The sequence below is a fragment of the Canis lupus genome, chromosome 19 (assembly GCF_048164855.1).
Source record: "Canis lupus baileyi chromosome 19, mCanLup2.hap1, whole genome shotgun sequence".
In the NCBI taxonomy this organism is placed as follows: Eukaryota; Metazoa; Chordata; class Mammalia; order Carnivora; family Canidae; genus Canis; species Canis lupus.
In genome coordinates, this window is record NC_132856.1 from 9,776,299 (window position 1) to 9,796,872 (window position 20,574).

Sequence of the window (20,574 nt, forward strand, 5' to 3'; positions counted from 1 at the left end):
CAGAAAATACAGCATACAATTAAACCTTCAGAGAAAGGAAGCTGTGAGAAGCGAAACTAGACAATATAGACATGAATGCAAACAGTGTTTGCAAGACACAGCAAGGACAACCTATGAGGCTTTCTTCACAAAAAGAAGTGTGGGAGCGTGTAAAATCAACAGAGCAGTGTATCTGCTTCCAGTGTCTCAGGTGAGGACAGTGAAAGGGCACTGGATTAGGAATGAGACAATACATTTTAGATCTCGTTATATGCCACACTGAGAATAGAAGAATGGTTAGAACTGCTTGACCCAGGTAGATCTAGGTTCTAATTCCTTACCTTCCCTTACTTCGTAGGACTTTGGACAAGTTTTAGCCTCTCTAAACTAGTCCCTCACCTCTTACAGGGAAATAAGAATGCCTACTCCTTAGGGCCTGATTACACAAAATAAAGCACATGAAGCAATTAGCACATCTAGCACATGATAACACTCAGTAAGTATAGATAACATCAGTTACATATTCTTGTGCAAACCAGAGCCTCATTCTATAATGGGAGTGATAACACAGTAAAGTACTCTGATACCTTAAAGTGCCAGGTGTGATGAAGGGGTTACTACTAACTAGTAGGAGGCTGGGCTCACTCATTGCCCACATCAAATGTTACCATTTATTCTCTTTACAACCAGCAGGTTATCATTAGCGACATGCTATTACTTAGGACAATTTTTAGAAATGTTACTTTGATATCAATAAATAACAGATTGACATCTATGCAACCACACGGAATTTATTGAACATTTTCACAAGTGATTTCATTAAAGGAAGGCTTTTTCGTGCCTATATTGGTTACCATCACTTTTGCCCCTATCACAATCTCATGGTGTAGTCCTTGCATGTAGCAGGAACTCAACAAATGTCTGCTAAATTGACAGATGGAGCCCCAGACGACCTAAAACTTGCACTTTAGAAGCACTTACTTCATCCTGAGCTATTATGAATAAGGAACTCAAGTGACTGTTAAAAGCATTCTACTGATGAGTTTGATAATGTTCTAAAGCAACATATCTCAAAGGAAAGGATATTGAGTTTGTCTCCACCATAAAATCCTATTTTTACACAAAGGTACTACTTAAAAATGGTCTTCCAAAGGCCTCAGCAGAGGTTCTAAAGAGATGTGACAATATGAAGAAGCTTGGGCTCTCCAAGTCAGTTTACTGACCACCTGCCTTCAGCAAGGCACCCAGCAGGGCAGTACAGGGCAAGGGGCACATATGGGCTATCCCATGTAGTACCAGGTACTACGTCAGGGAACATTCAGAGTTCAAGTGCAATGTCAGCATGACAGGGTGGGACGGGAGGGACTCAGAAAAGGGAAAGGGCAGTACTGAATGAAAGAGTTGAGTCCAGGAGATCTTTCTGGAAGAGGTGTGACTTGAGTTAGCCTTAGAACAGCAAATATGACTTGAACGGGGAAATTTGTGTGCATGGAGTATGACTACTTCTACGTGACTAAAATGGAGCTTCTATATAAGAAATAAACCTTTAAAAGTAGGGTGGCATAAGTTTATAGCAAGCTTTAGATGCTAGAGTGAAAAGTTTTAGACTCTTCTGTTTAAATTATTTGCTTTTTCAAAAGAAATAAACATTTAGCTTTTACCAGATAAAACTCACAGGCTGCCCTAGGTTGCAGTTAAATTGTGTGGATGCTGGTATTTCAATAGACTGTAAGCTTCGCACCTAACTCAATGCCTATCTTTTATTAGAGCCTATATAGTAAGCACCTGATAAACATCTGCTGAATGACCAGATGATTCCCAAGATGAATTATGAGTCAGCTCAAAGTGCTAATGTGGGGGGGAGGGCTCCAGCTGGTAAGCTTGATCTGGGCTTTGATCAAAGAGATACATCTGAAAGTTTTATGTTAGAATACTCATCCCACACATCAGATTTCTGTGGAATGGGTGAGCCCCATCTCTAGCTCCTCTCCCCACCATAATCACAGCACTCAGATAAAGTTGAGGAGTTTATTAGGGAAATATGAGAGGCAAAGATACCCCAAGTGACAGAAAGAAAATTTTGAAAATGACGCTTCAAGCCAAGTGGAGGCCCGGCCTTGACCTCCCCCAAAGGACAAGAAACTGGTAGGTTAGCAACGACATTCTCTGATGGCCACCTTGCCGGGGCGTAAGTGTCTCAGCCAGGACTGCCTCCCACCCCCCGTGCCAAAGGTGGAAAGGAGACAAAGACTGTTTATAGAATCAATGCAGAGGCAATGAGAGCTGTAAGGAAAGTCTGAGAGAGAGAGATGGAGAGGACCTTAACAAAGAGTCCCAGGCATCTGGCTCTGAGCGCTTCAAATACAATGATGAACAGTTCTACAAAACGTTACTCAAAAGGTAAAATGCCTAATGTTGGTTCCAAGAGTTCCCCTGGACTTCTTCCCACATGCCACATCACACGTCGATGTACATGGCAGAGCCCAAAGGCCACACTTTTGAAAAAAGAAAAACAAGAATAAGCCCTGTTGCTCTTTAAGAAGAGAGGAAGGAGCTGAGGCTGCTGGGGCCTTTCCCACGTCGGCCTGTGTTCCATAAAGCAACTTCCCAGCAGCAGCATGGCATAGTTCTAGGTGAGGGTCTCACCTTTTGTCACCTGTCAAAGGAAATTGACAATTAGATAAATTCAAAAGCATTAAAAAATATATATTTTTATAGATCCTAGGTAGTAGGGAGTGGTAGAAGACAACAGTTTTGGAGTCCCAGAAACCTGGTTCAAACCCATTAACTTCTCCAAGCCTGTTACCGCTTCCAGGTTTATTTCAGCAACAAGTGGAAACGCACATTCTCTCTGCACGGCCCTTGCCTAGCCTCACGAGGCTTCTCCGACATACTCACCCGTGCTTCAATGTACTCTATTCTCCGCTCGAGGGCTGTCAATTTCTCGTTTAGTGTTGCAAGTCTTGAACGACAAGACATATCTGGTAAAAGGAGACTGATGTTCAGGATTTACGTCATTCCAAATACACACACACACACACACACACACACACACACACATACACACACGGCCCCTAGCTGAAGAGAAATGATACATCACACAGAGCATAAATGGGAGCAGGTGAGCAAAGCAGGGGAATGGAGAAGAGGTAAGAATTGTATTAGGAGCTTAGAATAGATCTGCTGAACTTCCTACCAAGGGTGGTAGGCAGAGAATAAGGACCCCCAAAGATGTCTATGCCCTAATCCCCGAGTGAGTATGTTTCTTACATGACAAAAGGGACTTTGCAGATGTGATTACAGTTAAGGACCTTGAGATCCTGGATTATCCAGATCAACAGGATCTAATCACAAATCCATAAGCAAAAGTAGAGATAAACCAGGAAAGGTGGAGGAAGAAGGCCATGAGCCAAAGGATGCCAAAGACAATGAGAAGTTGGAAAGGGCCCTCAGGTGATATCAGCAAAGAAACAGAGATCTCAGTCCTACAACCACAAGAACCTGAATTCTGCCACCAACCCAATGAGCAAGGAAACAGATCCTTTCCTAGAGTCTCCAGAAAGGAAGGCAGCTCTGCTGACATCTTGATTTTAGCCTTGTGAAGTGATGTTGGAATTCCACTGTACACAATTGTAAAATAGTAAACTTTTGTGATAAAAACAGCTACATTTATGGTAAACTTGTTATGGCAGCAATAGAAAACACACCAAAACTCTACAACTACTATTTGCTAATACACAAGCCAAGAGTTTCAAGAGAGGGGAAGGGACAACAGGAAGAAAATAATCTCAAGAGAGAAGAAAAACAGAGGCCATGAAAGCAGCAGTGACGATGGAGAGGAGCAAAGGCGCCCATGTTTCTGAGCTCACGGAAGCCTCACTGCTTTTGCTCTTGGAAAGTACTTAAAAATGTCACCAATATCTGCACAGGCATTTCAGCAGAAGAGAAAACTTGGGAGAACATCAAAATACTCGTTGGAGCCCACAGTCCATCTGTAGAAAACAGCAAAATCCCTTTTCTTCCTTTACCCTGTCCAATCATCTTTCACCATCTTATCCAAAATGATACCTAGATTTCCCCTAAAATACCTTTTCCTCTGCCAACTTCTCTAAGAGAAACCACTTGACTACTCTTTCCCCAACCATCCTCAACAGGAGAAAAAGGTTTCCAGACAAGCTAATTCTCTCCTATTACCTCCTCCAACATCGTCAATAATTTTCGGTCATCCTCAATAATTTTCATTTTTTAAGTCTAAAATACCCTCTCTCCGAGACACTCTTCCATTTACAATGATTTAACACTTAGCTCACACTTCCTTTTCATCTCTTTCCTGTTATGTAAAAGCATGTCCACATCCATTTTGACAAATCCTCCTACACCGGCTCTTGCCTCAACTTTCACTTGTCCACATCTACATCTAACTCATCTTGCCGGTCTAAACATTCTCCTTCAAGGCTCAGTTCAAATTGGATCTCTGAGACGTCTCTGCCAGATAGATAGAATTCTCCTTCTGCTGTACACTTATGGTTGAATTTCTAGTTTATAAATTACTTATGTACTTGGTCTTAGGTCACATTTCCCCCTTTGTATATAGATTTAACAAACAGGAACATTCACCACTATTACATAGGAATAGTTTCATAAAGTATGGTGTATTTATGAAAGACTATTAAAATGGCCATTAAAAATTACACGTTTGCATCTTTTTAACGAGTCACTAAAAAAACAAAAACTAAGGCATCTTTTCAACAACTCATTATTACAAGTTTGAATATTTAATGACTTAAATTGTTTACGCTACCTAGCCAAATGATATCTATGTATTTGTAATTTATCATTTATTTACATGTTTGTTATCCCACTAGAACGGACTCTTACTAATTTTTGTAACGAGTATCTTGCCTGGCACAGAAATGTTTTTGAGAAAACAATTATGGATTCTGCTATGTTAGTGGAACAAAAGATTGGCTCCAGTGTGATTCCACTAATTCTATAGTGGGGAAACTAAGGCCCATCTTGGATAACTGCTGGGACAAAACAATAGCACAGCTGAGTTTGGAGTCTAGTTTCCTTACTGCCCAGGATGGTACTCTCCCACCACACACCCTGCCTGATACCATCTTTATGAACCCCTGGGGTTGTAATTTATTCCCCACCTCTCTTAAAATCTGCTTATAGCCCGACTCTTCCACTTTCTGGTTCCTTTTTTGCTTTTTGTTTCCATACTAGATCCTTTCCCACTCACCCATCTTCACTGCTATTTGTCTCTTTTTTAAAAATAGCTTTATTGGTATATAATTTATATAGCATGAAGTTCATATTACTTGAGGTTTACAATTCAGTGAGTTTTTTAAAATATTTTTATTTTTAAAGATTTTATTCCTTAATCATGAGAGACACAGAGAAAGAGGCAGAGACATAGACAGAGGGAGAAGCAGGCTCCTCACAGGGAGCCCGATGTTGGACTTGAGCCCTAGACCCGGGATCATGCCCTGAGTGGAAGGCACTCAACCACTGACCACCCAGGGCATCCCAATTCAATGGTTTTTAGAACAAAGTTGTGCAACCATCACCATCATCTAATTTTAGGACATCCTCATAATCCCTGCATGAAACTTGTACCAATTAGCAGTCAGTCATTCTCCATTCAGTCTCACCCCAACCCCTGGTAAACATTAATCTTTCTGTCTCTATAGATTCACCAATTCTGGAAATTCTTTGTTATTCTTTTAAATTATGTTGTTTGGGGGATCCCTGGGTGGCGCAGCGGTTTGGCGCCTGCCTTTGGCCCAGGGCGCGATCCTGGAGACCCGGGATCGAATCCCACGTCGGGCTCCTGGTGCATGGAGCCTGCTTCTCCCTCTGCCTGTGTCTCTGCCTCTCTCTCTCTCTCTCTCTGTGTGTGTGTGACTATCATAAATAAATAAAGAAAAAATATTTTAAAAAATTATGTTGTTTGCCTGCTAGTGCTGCTTCTTCTCTTTCTTAGATCTAGCTTGAGTATAAGGACCTCAGCACGCTCCTTTTCCTAGATACACTACCACTGCCAGGAATGCCCAACAGGATCAAGTCTCTCTCAATCTGGTTTTTAGAAGCTCAGAGGCACATCATGTATGCTATTCAGTAAGAGCATGAATGTTATCACTAACAACCTGTCATTTCCCATAAAAAGAGACATGCCAGAATTATCTGCAGGGGTGGGGTGGTGAGAAGGAGGGTTCCTTCCTGGATGGCTGTTCTGTTCTAGCTCTGTCGATCTGGCTGTGAATCAGAATCCAAGAACAACACTACATTCCTGGCCTAAATGGATAAGCACTGTTGGGAAATATAAAATGTTAAACTCCAGAAATTTTGATCATATTTCAGATCCCAAGAAATACATACTAATTCAAGCAAAACACTTCGAAGGCATTCAGCAGCTGAACAAATCAAACCAGAGTGCATTTAGGAGTATATTATCTTTAGACTTTAAATGAAGATAACTAGTCATTCTTGTCAGGGTGCTTTGATGGTGTATCCATTACCACTGCTGACAAATGCCAGTTATCAGCTCCTCTGAACTCTTAGTGCACATAACCTTAGCCTACAAAAATCAATACTGTCATTCTCTTGACTTGTTGCTGTTAAGGCTTGCTTCTCTGACAGCATTCTAAATTTCTCAGGAGTGGCTAGCATGTCCATTTATCTTTATTTCTTTTTCAGAGGACGTGACACACAGCTGGGATCATAACAGGCATGCTATACTTGTTGGCTAAGTATAAAACTGACATTTAAAAATAACCACATTGGGATCCCTGGGTGGCTCACCGGTTTAGCGCCTGCCTTCAGCCCAGGGCCTGATCCTGGAGACCTGGGATCAAGTCCCACATCGGGCTTCCTGCATGGAGCCTGCTTCTCCCTCTGCCTGTGTCTCTGCCTCTCTCTATCTCTCACGAATAAATAAATAAAATCTTAAACAAACAAACAATAAATAAAACCACATTTATTATTTTTGTTACACTTCTTTGTGCATATCAGGTTTAGAATCAGGTACAACAGTACAAAAATAAAAAGCTATCATCTGTGACAATCTATTTTTAGAAACTTCACAACTCAAGGTACACAACAGGCCAGTGTTAGGATGTCATCACTGCCTCATGATTTGTGGAGCCTCAGGTTCAAGTGGTCCACCAATATAATTACTCTCACCAGTTGGAAGGAATCACAGAGTAAAAGCTGTTCAGAAAGTCACTAGCTAGCTTGGAAAAACTGTTCCCTCTCCAAACCACATGGCCTACAAGACTCTCTGTGTTCAGGGTGAGAACTGTAGGATTGCTGCCATTTTATTTTATTTTTTTAAGATTTTATTTATTTATTTGAGAAAGAGAGAGAGAGAAAGTATGAGTGGAGGGCAGAGGCAGAGGGAGAAGCAGACTCCCCACTGAGCAGGGAGCCCAATGCAGGGCTCCAAGATCATGACCTGAGCTGAAGGCAGAAGCCTAACTGACTGAGCACCAGGAGCCCTGAATTGCTGCCATTTTCAAAGACTGCCCTCAAAGTAAATTCCTATTAAACCTCTGAACCAGGACGCCTGGGTGGCTCAGCGGTTGAGCATCTGCCAGCTCAGGGCATAATTCCGGAGTCCCTGATCAAGTCCCAGGTCGGGGGAGAGGGAAAAAAAAAAAAAGTCCCACGTCGGGCTCCCTGCATGGAGCCTGTTTCTCCCTCTGCCTATGTCTCTGCCTCTCTTTCTCTGTATCTCTCATGAATAAATAAATAAAATCTTAAAAAAAAAACAAAAACAAAAAAACAAAACTCTGAACCACCAAATCATAGTATTACAAACTCAGTCTAAGCCCTACACATACACCTCAGAACTGAGGGGTCACACAAAGGGCCTGGAGTGGGAAAATGTTATCCCCCCGCCCCATGCTCACCCTGAGTCATTCAATGCCAAGACAGTGTCTCAAGTGTTTCATGATTGTTCAAGTTTCTCAGCCTGTTGGTCCTTGTCTACACTCATATCAGTGATAATGTCAATCTTCAAGAACTTGCCTCAGGTATACCTGACTGATGAGTCACATTGCTTTAGCTTCTAACCTTGCCTTATAATTCCATTCTTTTTTTTTTTTTTTTTAAATTTTTTATTTATTTATGATAGTCACAGAGAGAGAGCGCGGCAGAGACACAGGCAGAGGGAGGAACAGGCTCCATGCACCGGGAGCCCGATGTGGGATTCGATCCCGGGTCTCCAGGATCGCGCCCTGGGCCAAAGGCAGGCGCCAAACCGCTGCGCCACCCAGGGATCCCTATAATTCCATTCTTAATTGTAATAATTGTCCTTTCCTTTAAAAGGACTAAATTAAAAAGTAAATAAATAAATAAAAGGACTAAATTAATTATCTAACATCTTCAAAAACCATCTAGCAATCACTCCCAACATTAGACCATTAGCATCACTTTAAGGGAGAATAATGGCCTATGCTAACTAGTTCTTCTGGCTCCTTAAGATTGGAATTTTGTGTGTATACTTCCTCAGCCTAGGACATGTTGGAAATCTCAAAAAGAAAAGTCTTTATTCTCTATTTGACCATAAAATGTGACTCACACATTTGATAAAATTTCAGTGCAGGGATTTCCTTGCTTATAAAGCAATACAAGAGACATTTCTCTTTTGCAAATCCTAATCTCAAACTCTTCAATTTTTGGTCAGTTCCGAGACTCATCCACTATAAATCTAGTGACTGTAGATCATAAATTACCAAGATTTATGTCAAAGATAAATGTATGTGATTTACAAGTTTATTAATATAGGGGCACCTGGGTGGTGCAAATCCTAATTTCAGGGGACGCCTGAGTGGCTCAGCAGTTGGGTGTCTGCCTTTTGGCTCGGGGTGTGATCCCGGAGTTCCAGGATGGAGTCCCGCATCAGGTTCCCTGCGTGGAGCCTGCTTCTCCCTCTGCCTGTGTCTCTGCCTCTCTCTGTCTCTAATGAATAAATAAATACAATCTAAAAAAAAAAAAAAAAAAATCCTAATTTCAGCTCAGGTCATGATCTCAGGATCCTGAGACAGAGCCCCATTTTGGGCTTCCAGCTCAGCAGAGTCTACTTAAGACTATCTCTTCCTCGGGACAGCCTGGGTGGCTCAGCGGTTTAGCGCCGCCTTCAGCCCAGGGCGTGATCCTGGAGACCCAGGATTGAGTCCCATGTCAGGCCCTGCATGGAGCCTGCTTCTCTCCCTTTGCCTGTGTCTCTCTGTCTCTCATGAATAAATAAATAAAATCTAAAAAAAGAAAAAAAAAAAAAAAAAAAAAGAAAAAGACTCCCTCTACTCCACCCTCACTCAAGCTCGCTCTCTCTCTAAAATAAATAAATCCTTAAAAAAAAAGGTTCATTAATACAACTCAGTGCTCAGAAATGAAGTTATTACATTACCCAGATCCAAATTTGGGGGACTTGTGCTAGATCATTTTTAACTTTTGAAAAACAGCCCCAGCTTAATTTACTTTTTAAAAAATTTATTCATTTATGAGAAAGAGAGAGAGAGAGAGAGAGAGAGAGAGAGAAAGAAAAGGCATGCGCCTGAGTGGGTGGGGTAGAGGGAAAGGGAGAGGGAGAGAAATCTTAAGCAGACTGTGCACTGAGCAGGGACTCCAAATTGGGGCTCCATCTCACGACACTGAGATCACTACCAGAGCTGAAACCGGAAGCTTAACTGACTAACTCACCCAGGCGCCCTATGACTTGTTATTTTAGATGCTTTTTTGATTTAGTTGCTGTTCTTAATACTTTGCTTAGATAATCTGTGTGTATAGATCAGATCTTACCAGATAGGTGAAATCTTTTAATTCTGCTTTTTAAGGTTAAAACTCTCCATGTCAGTGATTTTTCCAACTACTTTCCACTGCCTCTCCTAACTAAGCCAAATCTCAAGCCGTGATCTTCTCCTAGAAGATCCTTCTGGAAGGATCCTCCTTCTGGAAGAAGCACCATTCCATCCTTCTACTACCATGAAATATTTTGGTTTCTCTTCCATGGTCCTTTGTCTGAAGAAATGTTATGAGTAAATAATGCTGTGAACAACCTCCAATAATAGTTCAAGCTCTCCAGGAAAAGTAGGAGAAACCAATTATGAAAACTAGTATTGAAAGAGTTTGCATAGAACTTAGGAAAAAAGAAAAAAACTGAGGAAAGAAACCCAGATTATCTGAATAGTAGGGTAAATAGTCTCAGTTCACTCAAATCAATTAATCTAGCCTCTGAACTTGAGTCTATCTCCAAAAATCCATGTATCTTTTTCACTAAACCATACTCCTTTGCTCATAGTCCTTAAAAGATGTCAGGATATACGAGATCTATGTTGACTACCATTCCCTACTACAACCTCTATACCAAATTATGTGTGTGAATATGTATCAATGACATACTTATACTATTCTTTCTTTTTCTTTTAAGATTTCATATATTTATTCATGAGACAGAGAGAGAGAGAGAGAGAGAGAGAGAGAGGCAGAGACACAGGCAGAGGGAGAAGCAGGCTCCATCCTGGATCCCGGGATCACGCCCTGAGCGGAAGGGAGATGCTCAACCGCTGAGCCATCCAGGCGTCTCTATACTATTCTTTCATATGACTCTATACTATTCTTTTCAGTAACTACCCTCAGTCATTCCCTGGTGAGAAAGATCCATCATACTAAGACTCATCAAAATTATAGTCCTACACACTTTATAAGGATATATATTAATACAAAACCGATGTTCTGAAACTGTCATTATTTCATTTGCAAGACAGAAATTCCTTGAAAGCAGGAAATGATTCTTATTCTGTGTCCTCCAGAGTACCTGAGAGCGCTTTCTACCGAGATCTGGTTTCTCTTGCTGATGCTTTCTAAGAAAATTCATGCTCTTTTACCTTACTCCTCAGGATGCATCAGTTCTCCAGCTGGAAAATAATTAATTCATTTAAAATCTTTTTTTTTTTTTTAAATACATCGGTTTCCCCTACTTAATCTTCGTTGCTTGTTGCTGAATTAGTGGAACAGAAGCACACTAGTTGGAAAAAGATCACTAGATGTCATCCTTACACCTTGTGATTACTTAAGTCTACGCAGTGCCCAGTTCTGTTAAGGAAACACTTGGAGCACATGAGATGGGAGTCTGTTACAGGTTTGCTGTCCAGAAGGACACGAACAAAACAGAAAGAATCTGTCACAAGCGCGCCATGCCTAGGAAAGATTTTGCTAGAAGCAGAAGCAATACCTACTGCTGGCTAGTGGCAGCAATACAGAGCTCTCCGTGACCTTACATCTGGCCTCATCTCCCACCACTCTCAGCGCAGCAAAACCGGAAGACAGAAGAGGCGACTCAACGGTATGGCGCTCAAGAGATCCTGACAATGATGCGGAAGCCTCAAGAAACTCACACGAGGGCAGCGACACAGCTGTGGCTGCGTTGTGACTGACGCACCCTAAGTGCAAAGCGGGAACTGGAAGGGAAGCGGGTCACAAAGGAAGCAGGGAGGCTACCGAAGACGAGGCTGTGGATGCAGCTGCCTCTATAGAGTCGGGGAGAGGGCAAGGCTTGCTAATGGATCTGCTGGTGACGGCAATGAAGCCGAGGAGCTCAGCCCGGCGCAGGATAACCCTACAGGGACTGCCCGGTGAGGCCTAAGGATCCGGGCGAGAGGGGCAAGGTGGGCTGCAAAGGACGCGGAAACCAGCAAGCGCCCAGGGCTCCCGGGGCAAGCCCCTTCAAGGCTTCTCAGCGCCTTCGCCAAACTGCCCGAGCGGCCTCCTACCCAACCCCCGCGGCCCCCTGCTCGCCCGCTGACCGAAGGAGTTGAGAAAGTCCGCGATCTTCTTGATGCTGCTGGTGATGACCTCAATGTATTCCCGGTTCGCCCAGTCCTGGTGAATCTCCCGCTGCACCGGATCCTCTTGGCCCGCCATGGCTGCCGCCTGAAGAGAGCCACTGCGCAGGCGCCGCGACCCTCCAGGCCGCCAGGGCGCCTGCGCCGCCAGCCCACGCCCATCCCTTGGCACCCACGAATCCACCGGCATTGTGATGCGCCTGCGCGACGTCAAGTCCTCGCGTGCGTTTCCTCTCTGCTCCACGCCCCTGAAAAAAGTCGCCAGAAGGCGGCCGGGGAGGGGGCAGTGCGCACGCGCCGCGCCTCTCCTGCGCACCGCAGACCCGGTCGCCCGCGGTTTGGGTCGTTAGCGGGCGCGGGACCGCGAGACGCTCGCTCGGTCAGTTGCTCCAAACTAAGTTGGCCGTGTGTCGCCGATTAAGACGCATTAAGTACGACTCATTTTAAAAATGGCTTTCAGCAGCACAACATGATTCCCCACCTTGGACCCATCCAATGAACAAAACATTTTTTTTTGTTGTTTAAACAATGGCACCCAGTGATGGAGAGGCCCAGGGGAAATTGATAGGCTCCTAAATAGCTGGTCACACTGTAAACTGGCACAACTCCTGAAGGCAATTTGTAAATTGATAGCAAGAGCTGTCAAAAAAAAAATTCGGACTTTTTTGACCTAATTATTTCATTGAGAAAAATCATTGAAAAAGAAAAAAAAAAAAAGACTTTAAGCACAAAGGTGCCCTTTGTAACGTTATTTAAAAAAAAAAAAAAACAAAAAAAAAAAAAACAACCAGGGACGCCTGAGTGGCTCAGTGGTTGAGCGTCTGCCTTAGGCTCAGGCCCTGATCCGAGGTGCTGGGATCGAGTCCCACGTCGGGCTCCCTGCATGGAGCCTGCTTCTCCCTCTGCCTGTGTCTCTGCCCCAATCTCTATGTGTGTCTCTCATGAATAAATAAATACAATCTCTAAAAAAAAATAATATAGCCACCTATGGCAATATAATGTATTTAAATAGTAATTCTGGGCACTATGGCAACATACATGATAAATTGAAGAGGAAAATGAAATACAAAATTGTCTTTAATTGCAACTGTATCAAAAATTTGTCTGCTTGAGGACAAGAAGGATACATGAAGATGCCAATGTCTGGTTTGTTAAGGTAGTGGAATTATGGACAATTTTATTTTTCTTTGAGGGAGTATTTACAATCTGCTTTGTGCAATACGTGCCTTTTATTTGAAAAAAATTTTTGATCAGATTACTTCTAGCAGTAGCTGGGAAGAAATCGTTACTAACAGTCCTTTACTTAGGTACAAGTTTTTATAAGCTATAAAGCTGCTTTTATAGCTATTACCTCACTGGACCCTCACAAACCCTGTGGAAGGAAATCAGGAAGAGGCTTCTCATTTTACAGATGAGAAAACTGAAGTTCAAGGTCACATAGACAATTAAGTGGTGAACCTTCACCAGTTAATTCCAGACTCCAATATTTTCTCGTATCACTCTGTAAACAGGCTAAGGCCTTTCTGAACTCTCTCATGTATTCATAGAAATGGTTACTTAAATAATAAACATCCCTAACTATTAAACCCCTGGCATCCAGAGGTATAACTGACACTCAAGACTTCGCTTCCTGAGTAATACTGTTGTAGTTCTATTTCTCACATGTCACAGAGAAATCGGATAGATCAGCTTTTCCTTTAAAGGCACGGCATCTCAGTTTCAAATCACAAATCTACCAAAGAGGAGTCACTTCATCCCTCTGAGCTTTTGTTTCTTCATGTGTAATACAGGAATAACAATATGGGGACACCTGGGTGGCTCAGCGGTTGAGCATCTGCTTTGCACTCAGGCCAGGATCCTGCTTCAGGATCCGAGGATCGAGTCCCCACATCGGGCTCCCTGCAGGGAGCCTGCTTCTTCCTCTGCCTGTGTCTGTGCTTTCTCTGTGTGTCTCTCATGAATAAATAAATGTTTTTTTTTATTTTTTTAAATCAACTTACTTTTATTTATTTTTTAAAGATTTATTTATTTATTTATTTATTTATTTATTTATTTATTTATTTATTTATGATAGAGAGAGAGAGAGGCAGAGACACAGGAAGAGGGAGAAGCAGGCTCCATGGTGGGAGCCCGACGTGGGACTCGATCCCGGGACTCCAGGATCGCGCCCTGGACCAAAGGCAGGCGCTAAACCGCTGAGCCACCCAGGGATCTCCAGTTTTTTTTTTTTTTTTTTAAGGAATAACAGGGCAGCCTGTGTGGCTCAGCGGTTTAGCACCACCTTCAACCCCGGGAGTGATCCTGGAGACCCAGGATCGAGTCCCACATCGGGCTCCCTGCATGGAGCCTGCTTCTCCCTCTGCCTGTGTCTCTGCCTCTCTCTCTCTCTCTCTCTCGTGAATAAATCAAATCTTTTTTAAAAAGATAAAAATAATAAAAACAAAAAGGAATAACAATATGGATGGATTAGGATTGTTGGGAGAATTCTGTAAGAAAGAATAAAACACTAAGCACAGTGCCTGACTCTTCACAAAGCAGGCACTCATGATTACATTTTCTTTTTAGGCAGAAAGAAAATTAAGTACACATATCTATCCAACATTTTATTTTTTTATGATTAATGGTCTTCCATGAACAAGTCAGGCTCAGCTTTTCTCCTTTTGCTGGACTTCCTATACACCTGTTCTAGGGTCTCCCCTGTAATTCCAAACAACTCAAGGATATAGTGCTCTCCTACAGTGAAGAATATTCCTCTGGACTTCTGGAGCTTTTCCCTACATACCTCAGGGAGCTTGCTATCAGGAAGTCCTCCAGTATGGGTTTGCCAGTGTGGTAGTTCTTCAGTGCAGAAATTGTTTATGATGAGTGATGCAAGGATACAGAGGCAAAACCTTTGGGAATGCTGTTGGTGCAACAAGGAGTGCTTCTGGGTGGCAAATTGCCTCAGCCATAAGGGAACAAGGTCCCTGCCTTTAGGTCTACCATGTGCTTCATAGAACTTTGGGAATTTTGTCAATGACTCCATGTGTAATAATCAGTGTGGAGTCAAAAGCTTGAAGAAATGTGTCAATTGCATTAAGCATGGTTATGTGAATCTTTATTGCAATCGCGTGCACTTGGACCATCATTTATGCAGCTAAGGATTGCATGTGCACCATGGCAATGTTGCTAGCTTTGAAAGAACTGAACCATCTTTTGGCAGAGCATATGTGGCTGCTGTCATGACAATCCCTGAGAACAGTGCACACAGAATATTGAGTGCTACATGATACAATGTTGATGTTGTAGGTCATTGATAATATGTGGTATGGGAGATTCTGGTTTTCCATATATGTGTGGTAGCCATGGAACTGGAGTATCAGAACCAGAGGTAACAGCAAATAGTACTTCCAAAAATAGATCCTTCAGAGCTGAAAGACTGCATAGAGGACTGTGGTGCAGATTGTCGTAACAGCACAAAGCCCTCTCTATCCAGTAACTTAATTTTACAATTTTGCTTCGGGGATTTTCATTAAAAAACACAACTGTTCAATAAAAACTGTTTGGTTTGCTTTTCAAATAACTGTCTCTTGGGGCGCCCGGGTGGCTCAGCGGCTGAGCGTCTGCCTTCGGCCCAGGGCGTGACCCCGGGGTCCCGGGATCAAGTCTCGCTTGGGGCTCCCAGCAGGGAGCCTGCTTCTCCCTCTGCCTGTGTCTCTGCCTCTCTCTCTGTCATGAATAAATAAATAAAATCTTTAAAAAAAATAACTGTCTCTTATTTGAGGGATGCCTGGGTGGCTCAGCGGTTAAGTGCGTCTGCCTTTGGCTCGGGATGTGATCCTGGAGTCCTGGGATCGAGTCCCACATCGGGCTGCATGGAGCCTACTTCTCCCTCTGCTTGTGTCTCTGCCTCTTTGTGTCTCTCATGAATAAATAAAAGATTTTTTTTTGTTAAAAATCTGTCTCTTTTGAGATGAAAATTAAACTTAGTGGAAAACAAAAGTTTTGCAATTCAAATCATTTCAGTGTCTTGCAAGACTCATTACTCTCTGCTTCTCTCTCCATTTTCTGACTTCACTTCCAAACTATCTCCACCTCTCTTTTCCTTTCAAGCGTGCGCCTCACACCCCCCCCCCCCCCCCAGCATCTGACAATTCTTGACAAGTCCCTCTGGACCATCTGGTCTTCCAAATGAAAATCTTTAGTCTGACTCTACCCGCATGGTCCAATCTCTCCACTTCAACTTCACCCAAAGAGCCAGACAAAAGGTGGACAGCTCTTATTTGTGCTATGTTCCACAGTTGGCAAAGTGCAAGGGCAATTTCTGGGTATACAAGGTAAAGGAAGGTGGGGCCATTAGTTAATTCTTGCCACAAATACTTCCTAGTGCCAGGCTCTAGGATAGCCAGGCACAGGGGATAGAGGAATCCATTGGGAAACCTCTCTTCCTTGGCCTTCCAGGGAAATTGTTTGCATATCAGGTTGTCAAATCACTGTTTACCTATGATGAAACGGTCAGTGTTTCAGCTTTGTGAAAAGAGGACAAGCATTATCTTTTTTGATAATGATAAAGGCAGAGAAAGATTTTTGGTTAGTCAAGGGAAGACATGTACACTTCTTGCTCTTGAGAGGTGAGCATTTATAGTCTCCTTGCACTGGGATCATTCCAGTGCAGGAATAAAGGCTTTCAGCCTGAATACCCACTGAGCATAGTTTAAAGAGTCAAGACTATAAACACTAACTCCAAGTCTGAGGACTTTTGTGTAGGTTCCTGACCACACCCTTTGACGTGGGCATGCCTGCCTGCGGTGACAAGCTCAACAGCACACGGGTGTGGTGGGGTAGGGAGGAGGAGAGGGAATGGAGAGGACGGGATTCGAACCCGCACTCCGTAAGGCGGAGTCCTAGACTGGACGTTCCAAGGAGGTGGGGGTGGGGAATCCAGCCCTGAAGACTGCCCACCCGGCGCCTCGAGCCCCCACCCCCGCGGCAGCTCGGGCTCCCCCCGCGGTCCTGGGTCACAAAGGCGGTTGCCAGGCGCCCGGTGGAGAAAAGATGCGGCCCGGAAACAGCGGCTGCCACTCTGGAGCGTCCGGCCCGCGGAGTTCAGCAGGTGAGCCCCCGGCCCGGATGGTGGGACCGGGCCCGGGCTCCCACCGCCATCTCCGCCTCAGCCAGAGCCATCTGGCCCCCACCCCTGGCTAGGGACCCCCCCGGGGACAAGCCCCTTCTCCCCGCTGGGAGGGGGAGCCTCCCCACTCCGGGCAACTCCAGCCTCTCTGGATCAGGATCAGGATCGCAGTTCACAATTCAGGAGACCTCAGCGCATTTGGACCATTACTTCCCCTTTCCCAGGTGGGGAAATCGAGGGACCTGGTTCCTTGGAACGGGAGGAGTTTATGAAGGGGAAGACTTTTTGGCCAGAGTACAAGATGTTGAACAGATCTCCAAGGTTCAACCCCTCTTGGAATGGATGACAGTGATTTCCGGGTGGTGGGAATGGAGGGGTGAGTCGTCTGGATATAAACCTTGGTGGAAGTGGCTTAAAGATCTGGGGTCAGAAGCCCTCTCTCATCCCACGTTGGTTCTGTCCACTACTTAAGGCGGGACCTTTGATAAAAAGCCTTTTACCTCTGGCCCTATTTTCTCTTACGAGGGGAATCAGGTAAAGGATCCTGGGGTTAAATAATCTTTTCGGTTACTATACTGAGGAGTTAACACCCTCCACTTTGCCATGGCGTTGTGTGCCGGAGCAACCTTCATCTTGGATGTATTCCCTCAGGGTGATACCAAGCATCAGAAGACTTTCATAGCTTTTTGTAATAGATAACCATCCCTTCAGTGTCAATTTCTCATTATAAAGCAGTCCAGATATTTGAACACAATATGGGAAGGAGTGTACAAAGATAGGGAGAGAAAGAAATCAACAAAATCTCCTTTACACTGTCAAGGATAGGTCTTCTGGTTTGAAATGTCACCAACTCTTTTTTAAAAATGAACTTTACTGTGGTGAAGTCTCCACAAACTATGGTGGAGTCAACTTTTCACAGCATTTCCTGGGCAATTCTGGATGGGATGGGATCAGATCTGCTGCTGTTACCTTTTGTGGGAGAAAAGAGAAGGGGCAGAGAAATACACTTGGCTGGAAAGAAAAGGGAATTGCTATGCCCCTTAACATAATAGGTAGGTGCTCAAGAAATGTTAGCTTCTGAATTCAGTAAAACCTTTTAGATATTGGCACTTTTAAAATAGAATGATGGAAAACACAAATTCTACTTGAATAAATTTTTAGTTAACAACATCTTCCCAGTCCTTTGCTTTTTCTTCAAAGCAGGGGAGGAAAAATCCAAGATCTTAACCACTGGGTCTCCCACAAGAAACCGAAAACAAAACAAAGCGCACCTAGAAGAATCAGAAAAATCTTTAAAAATTTTTAAACACTGTCCTTTGGAAACTCTTTTTTTCCTTCTAGCCTGGTATAATTCCTCTGAGGTGGTATATATAAGTAGCTCAGGGCACTGAGAGAGCTGTCCTCCTGTATTAGAAAACAGGTTTTTAGGGCCAAGAGGATATTGTCTTCATATTTAATAACAAAAACCTAGGTTCCTTAAAAGGGACAGCTTATAAGAAGTTCTCAAACTGTGAGTGCATCAGAATCCCCCAGAGGGTTTGTTTAAATGCAGATTCTGATCCTTTAGTGTGAGGTAGGGCCCAACAATGTACATTTCCACATTCCCAGATGATGCTGAAGCTACTAGTGCTAGGATTACACTTTGAGAACCACTGGCATAAAGTACAGGGAATTAGAGTCCAAATATTTGGTAAGACACGGCTTTTCTGAGCTTCTAACCACAAATAATGTCTCATCATGAAGAGCAGCTTTTGCCACCTTAGAGGTGTAGATTCGGTCTTTCACAGTTACTGACACAAAATATGTCCTAATAGTGAACTAGGATATTCCACTTTGGACAAATCCATTTCCTCACCTGTAAAATACATCAAAACCTACATTCAGAGGCTTGAGATAAGATTTAATAAAGTTTTAGTACACATGGCAGTTGCCACATTCAATACTTGTTACCATCCACTATTGCTCTTTATAGAATTCCCAGTATTCCTTAACATCTATTGGAATCTGTCTTTGAGGACTACAGAGTAAGTTAAAGTCAATAATGAAACAAATAAATGTGAATTTAAACAGCTGTGCCCTCACCAAAACCATGCTAGGGAAATTCCATGTTCTGATTCCTCTTCTTTAGGACTGTCAATGGCAGGATACCAGCTCTGGTCACCATGGACCCCACTGGACGAGAGCTTCCAATGGCTGCGGCACACAACACCTACACCTTCTTCAAAGCATCCCTTTAGGGCTTCCCCCTGTTTCCCACATACCCCTTCTGACCTTGAAGTGCAGCTGTGTTTTCAAGAGGTCACTCTAGTCTTAGACAGCCCATTTCTGGAGCCTGGGATGAGTCCCAAGTTACCCTGCCACACATCAGAGCTCCGAACCATAAACAACAAGAAAGGGCTGGTCAGGAAGCCCCAGCCTGTCCGCCTCAGTGGAGTGGATTCTGTGTTTGGCAGGGTCATCACAGCTCAGCCACCGAAATGGACTGGGACCTTCAGAGTTTCAGACAAATCAGCCTTTTGCAAAATCATCAGCCGGGAGAACCAGTGGCCCACTGGACTTAAGGAACCTCAGATTCAGATGACAGTGACCATGTGTAAACAGATGCTGCGCTCTATCCTTTTACTGTATGCAACGTACAAGAAGTGCACCTTTGCCTTGCAACACTCCAAGTAAAGGATCCCCATGTGATTCCGTTTCTTATAACACATCCTATGCTGTGTGCCTGAAGCTTACAGAAACCTGTTCATGTAAAGGAAACTGACATCACCTGAGCCATCTTGCTTTTCTGTCAAGCACTGACAATTCAGGAACCCCTTTCCTCCTTTCCTCCCCAAAGGCCAGTGACAGAGCAAAGGAGAGCATTTCCATTGTAAAGATGAACAACATTTAAAAGAGAGTCAAACTAGTGTTGACATGTACATGTGAGAAAGAACCATTAAACCGTATAAACCAATGAGCCTAGTGTGAACTCACTTAAACATCTAAGACCAAAATGAGTTGGGAAAATGGGTATCAAGGAAGGAAATAATGGCTTTCCATGTACATGAGAATGAGGGGGTCAAAAATCTATAGACGACTCAAGCATTAAAAAAAAAAAAAAAAATCTCCCCCCATCAAATCAACAACAAAAATCTTAATCAACCCCATCCTAATGCCACTGCAGAGTGCAAAAGTGGGTAGTAATATCAGCAAATATTAAGGAATATTTATAACCTGGCAAGAAAGAACTTAGAAGCAACAATGAAACTGGGCTTTCAACACATGAGAACTTGGAAGCTCAATGAAACTTAGCTTTCAACACATGAGAGCTCTTCATTTCATTTTAGCTGGTGTACTACTATTTTATTTCAAATAAACTAATTCTGTAGCATTGTTATAATGAGTCTATAGGTATAACTCAGAATAATGTGGAAATAAAATAAATATGTATACAAAGTCAATATGAGTTTGATGGTACCTTTTCCCTCTTTATCCTGTATCTACATGATGACCAAAAGTTTTTTAAAAAGCAGCCAGAACTTTCCTTTTGACTTTCTTTGGGCATTGACCAGAAATTCGTCACTCTTCCAAAAATATCACAAAGATCTTCTCAACTCACATAGAGATGGCTCTTAGAATAGGAAACATGATTTTAAT

The 20,574-nt window shown here is 43.2% G+C and overlaps 2 protein-coding genes across 4 annotated transcripts; one reads left to right on the forward strand and one right to left on the reverse strand.

The window, feature by feature from the left end:
* Positions 1 to 750: 750 nt before the first annotated feature.
* BRK1 (BRICK1 subunit of SCAR/WAVE actin nucleating complex) lies at positions 751 to 11,993 on the reverse strand. The gene is made up of 3 exons (XM_072785160.1): positions 11,790 to 11,993; positions 2,878 to 2,960; positions 751 to 2,635 (listed from the first exon to the last, which is right to left on the reverse strand). Exons 1-3 carry the CDS (start codon positions 11,905 to 11,907, stop codon positions 2,609 to 2,611), a joined length of 228 nt encoding a protein of 75 aa, XP_072641261.1. The 5' UTR covers positions 11,908 to 11,993; the 3' UTR covers positions 751 to 2,608.
* Positions 11,994 to 16,693: 4,700 nt separating this feature from the next.
* On the forward strand, positions 16,694 to 20,069 carry FANCD2OS (FANCD2 opposite strand). 3 transcript variants are annotated; one of them, XM_072785206.1, is made up of 2 exons: positions 16,694 to 16,920; positions 19,067 to 20,069. In XM_072785206.1, the coding sequence occupies exons 1-2, from the start codon at positions 16,863 to 16,865 to the stop codon at positions 19,609 to 19,611; spliced, it is 603 nt and encodes a 200-aa protein (XP_072641307.1). In that variant the 5' UTR covers positions 16,694 to 16,862; the 3' UTR covers positions 19,612 to 20,069. The 3 variants fall into 3 exon arrangements, with proteins under 3 accessions (XP_072641307.1, XP_072641309.1, XP_072641308.1); XM_072785208.1 differs by lacking the exon at positions 16,694 to 16,920 and adding an exon at positions 16,927 to 17,162; XM_072785207.1 differs by lacking the exon at positions 16,694 to 16,920 and adding an exon at positions 17,163 to 17,314.
* The last annotated feature ends 505 nt before the right edge of the window (positions 20,070 to 20,574 follow it).

Coding starts and splice junctions, on each gene's coding strand:
- FANCD2OS (XM_072785206.1), top strand. CDS start 16,863: ATGCGGCCCGGAAACAGCGGCTGCCACTCTGGAGCGTCCGGCCCGCGG. Junction 16,921..19,066: donor CGGCCCGCGGAGTTCAGCAG/GTGAGCCCCCGG, acceptor CCTCTTCTTTAG/GACTGTCAATGGCAGGATAC.
- BRK1 (XM_072785160.1), bottom strand. CDS start 11,907: ATGGCGGGCCAAGAGGATCCGGTGCAGCGGGAGATTCACCAGGACTGG. Junction 2,961..11,789: donor GGACTTTCTCAACTCCTTCG/GTCAGCGGGCGA, acceptor TCCTTTTACCAG/ATATGTCTTGTCGTTCAAGA. Junction 2,636..2,877: donor TAGAGTACATTGAAGCACGG/GTGAGTATGTCG, acceptor TTCCTTTGACAG/GTGACAAAAGGTGAGACCCT.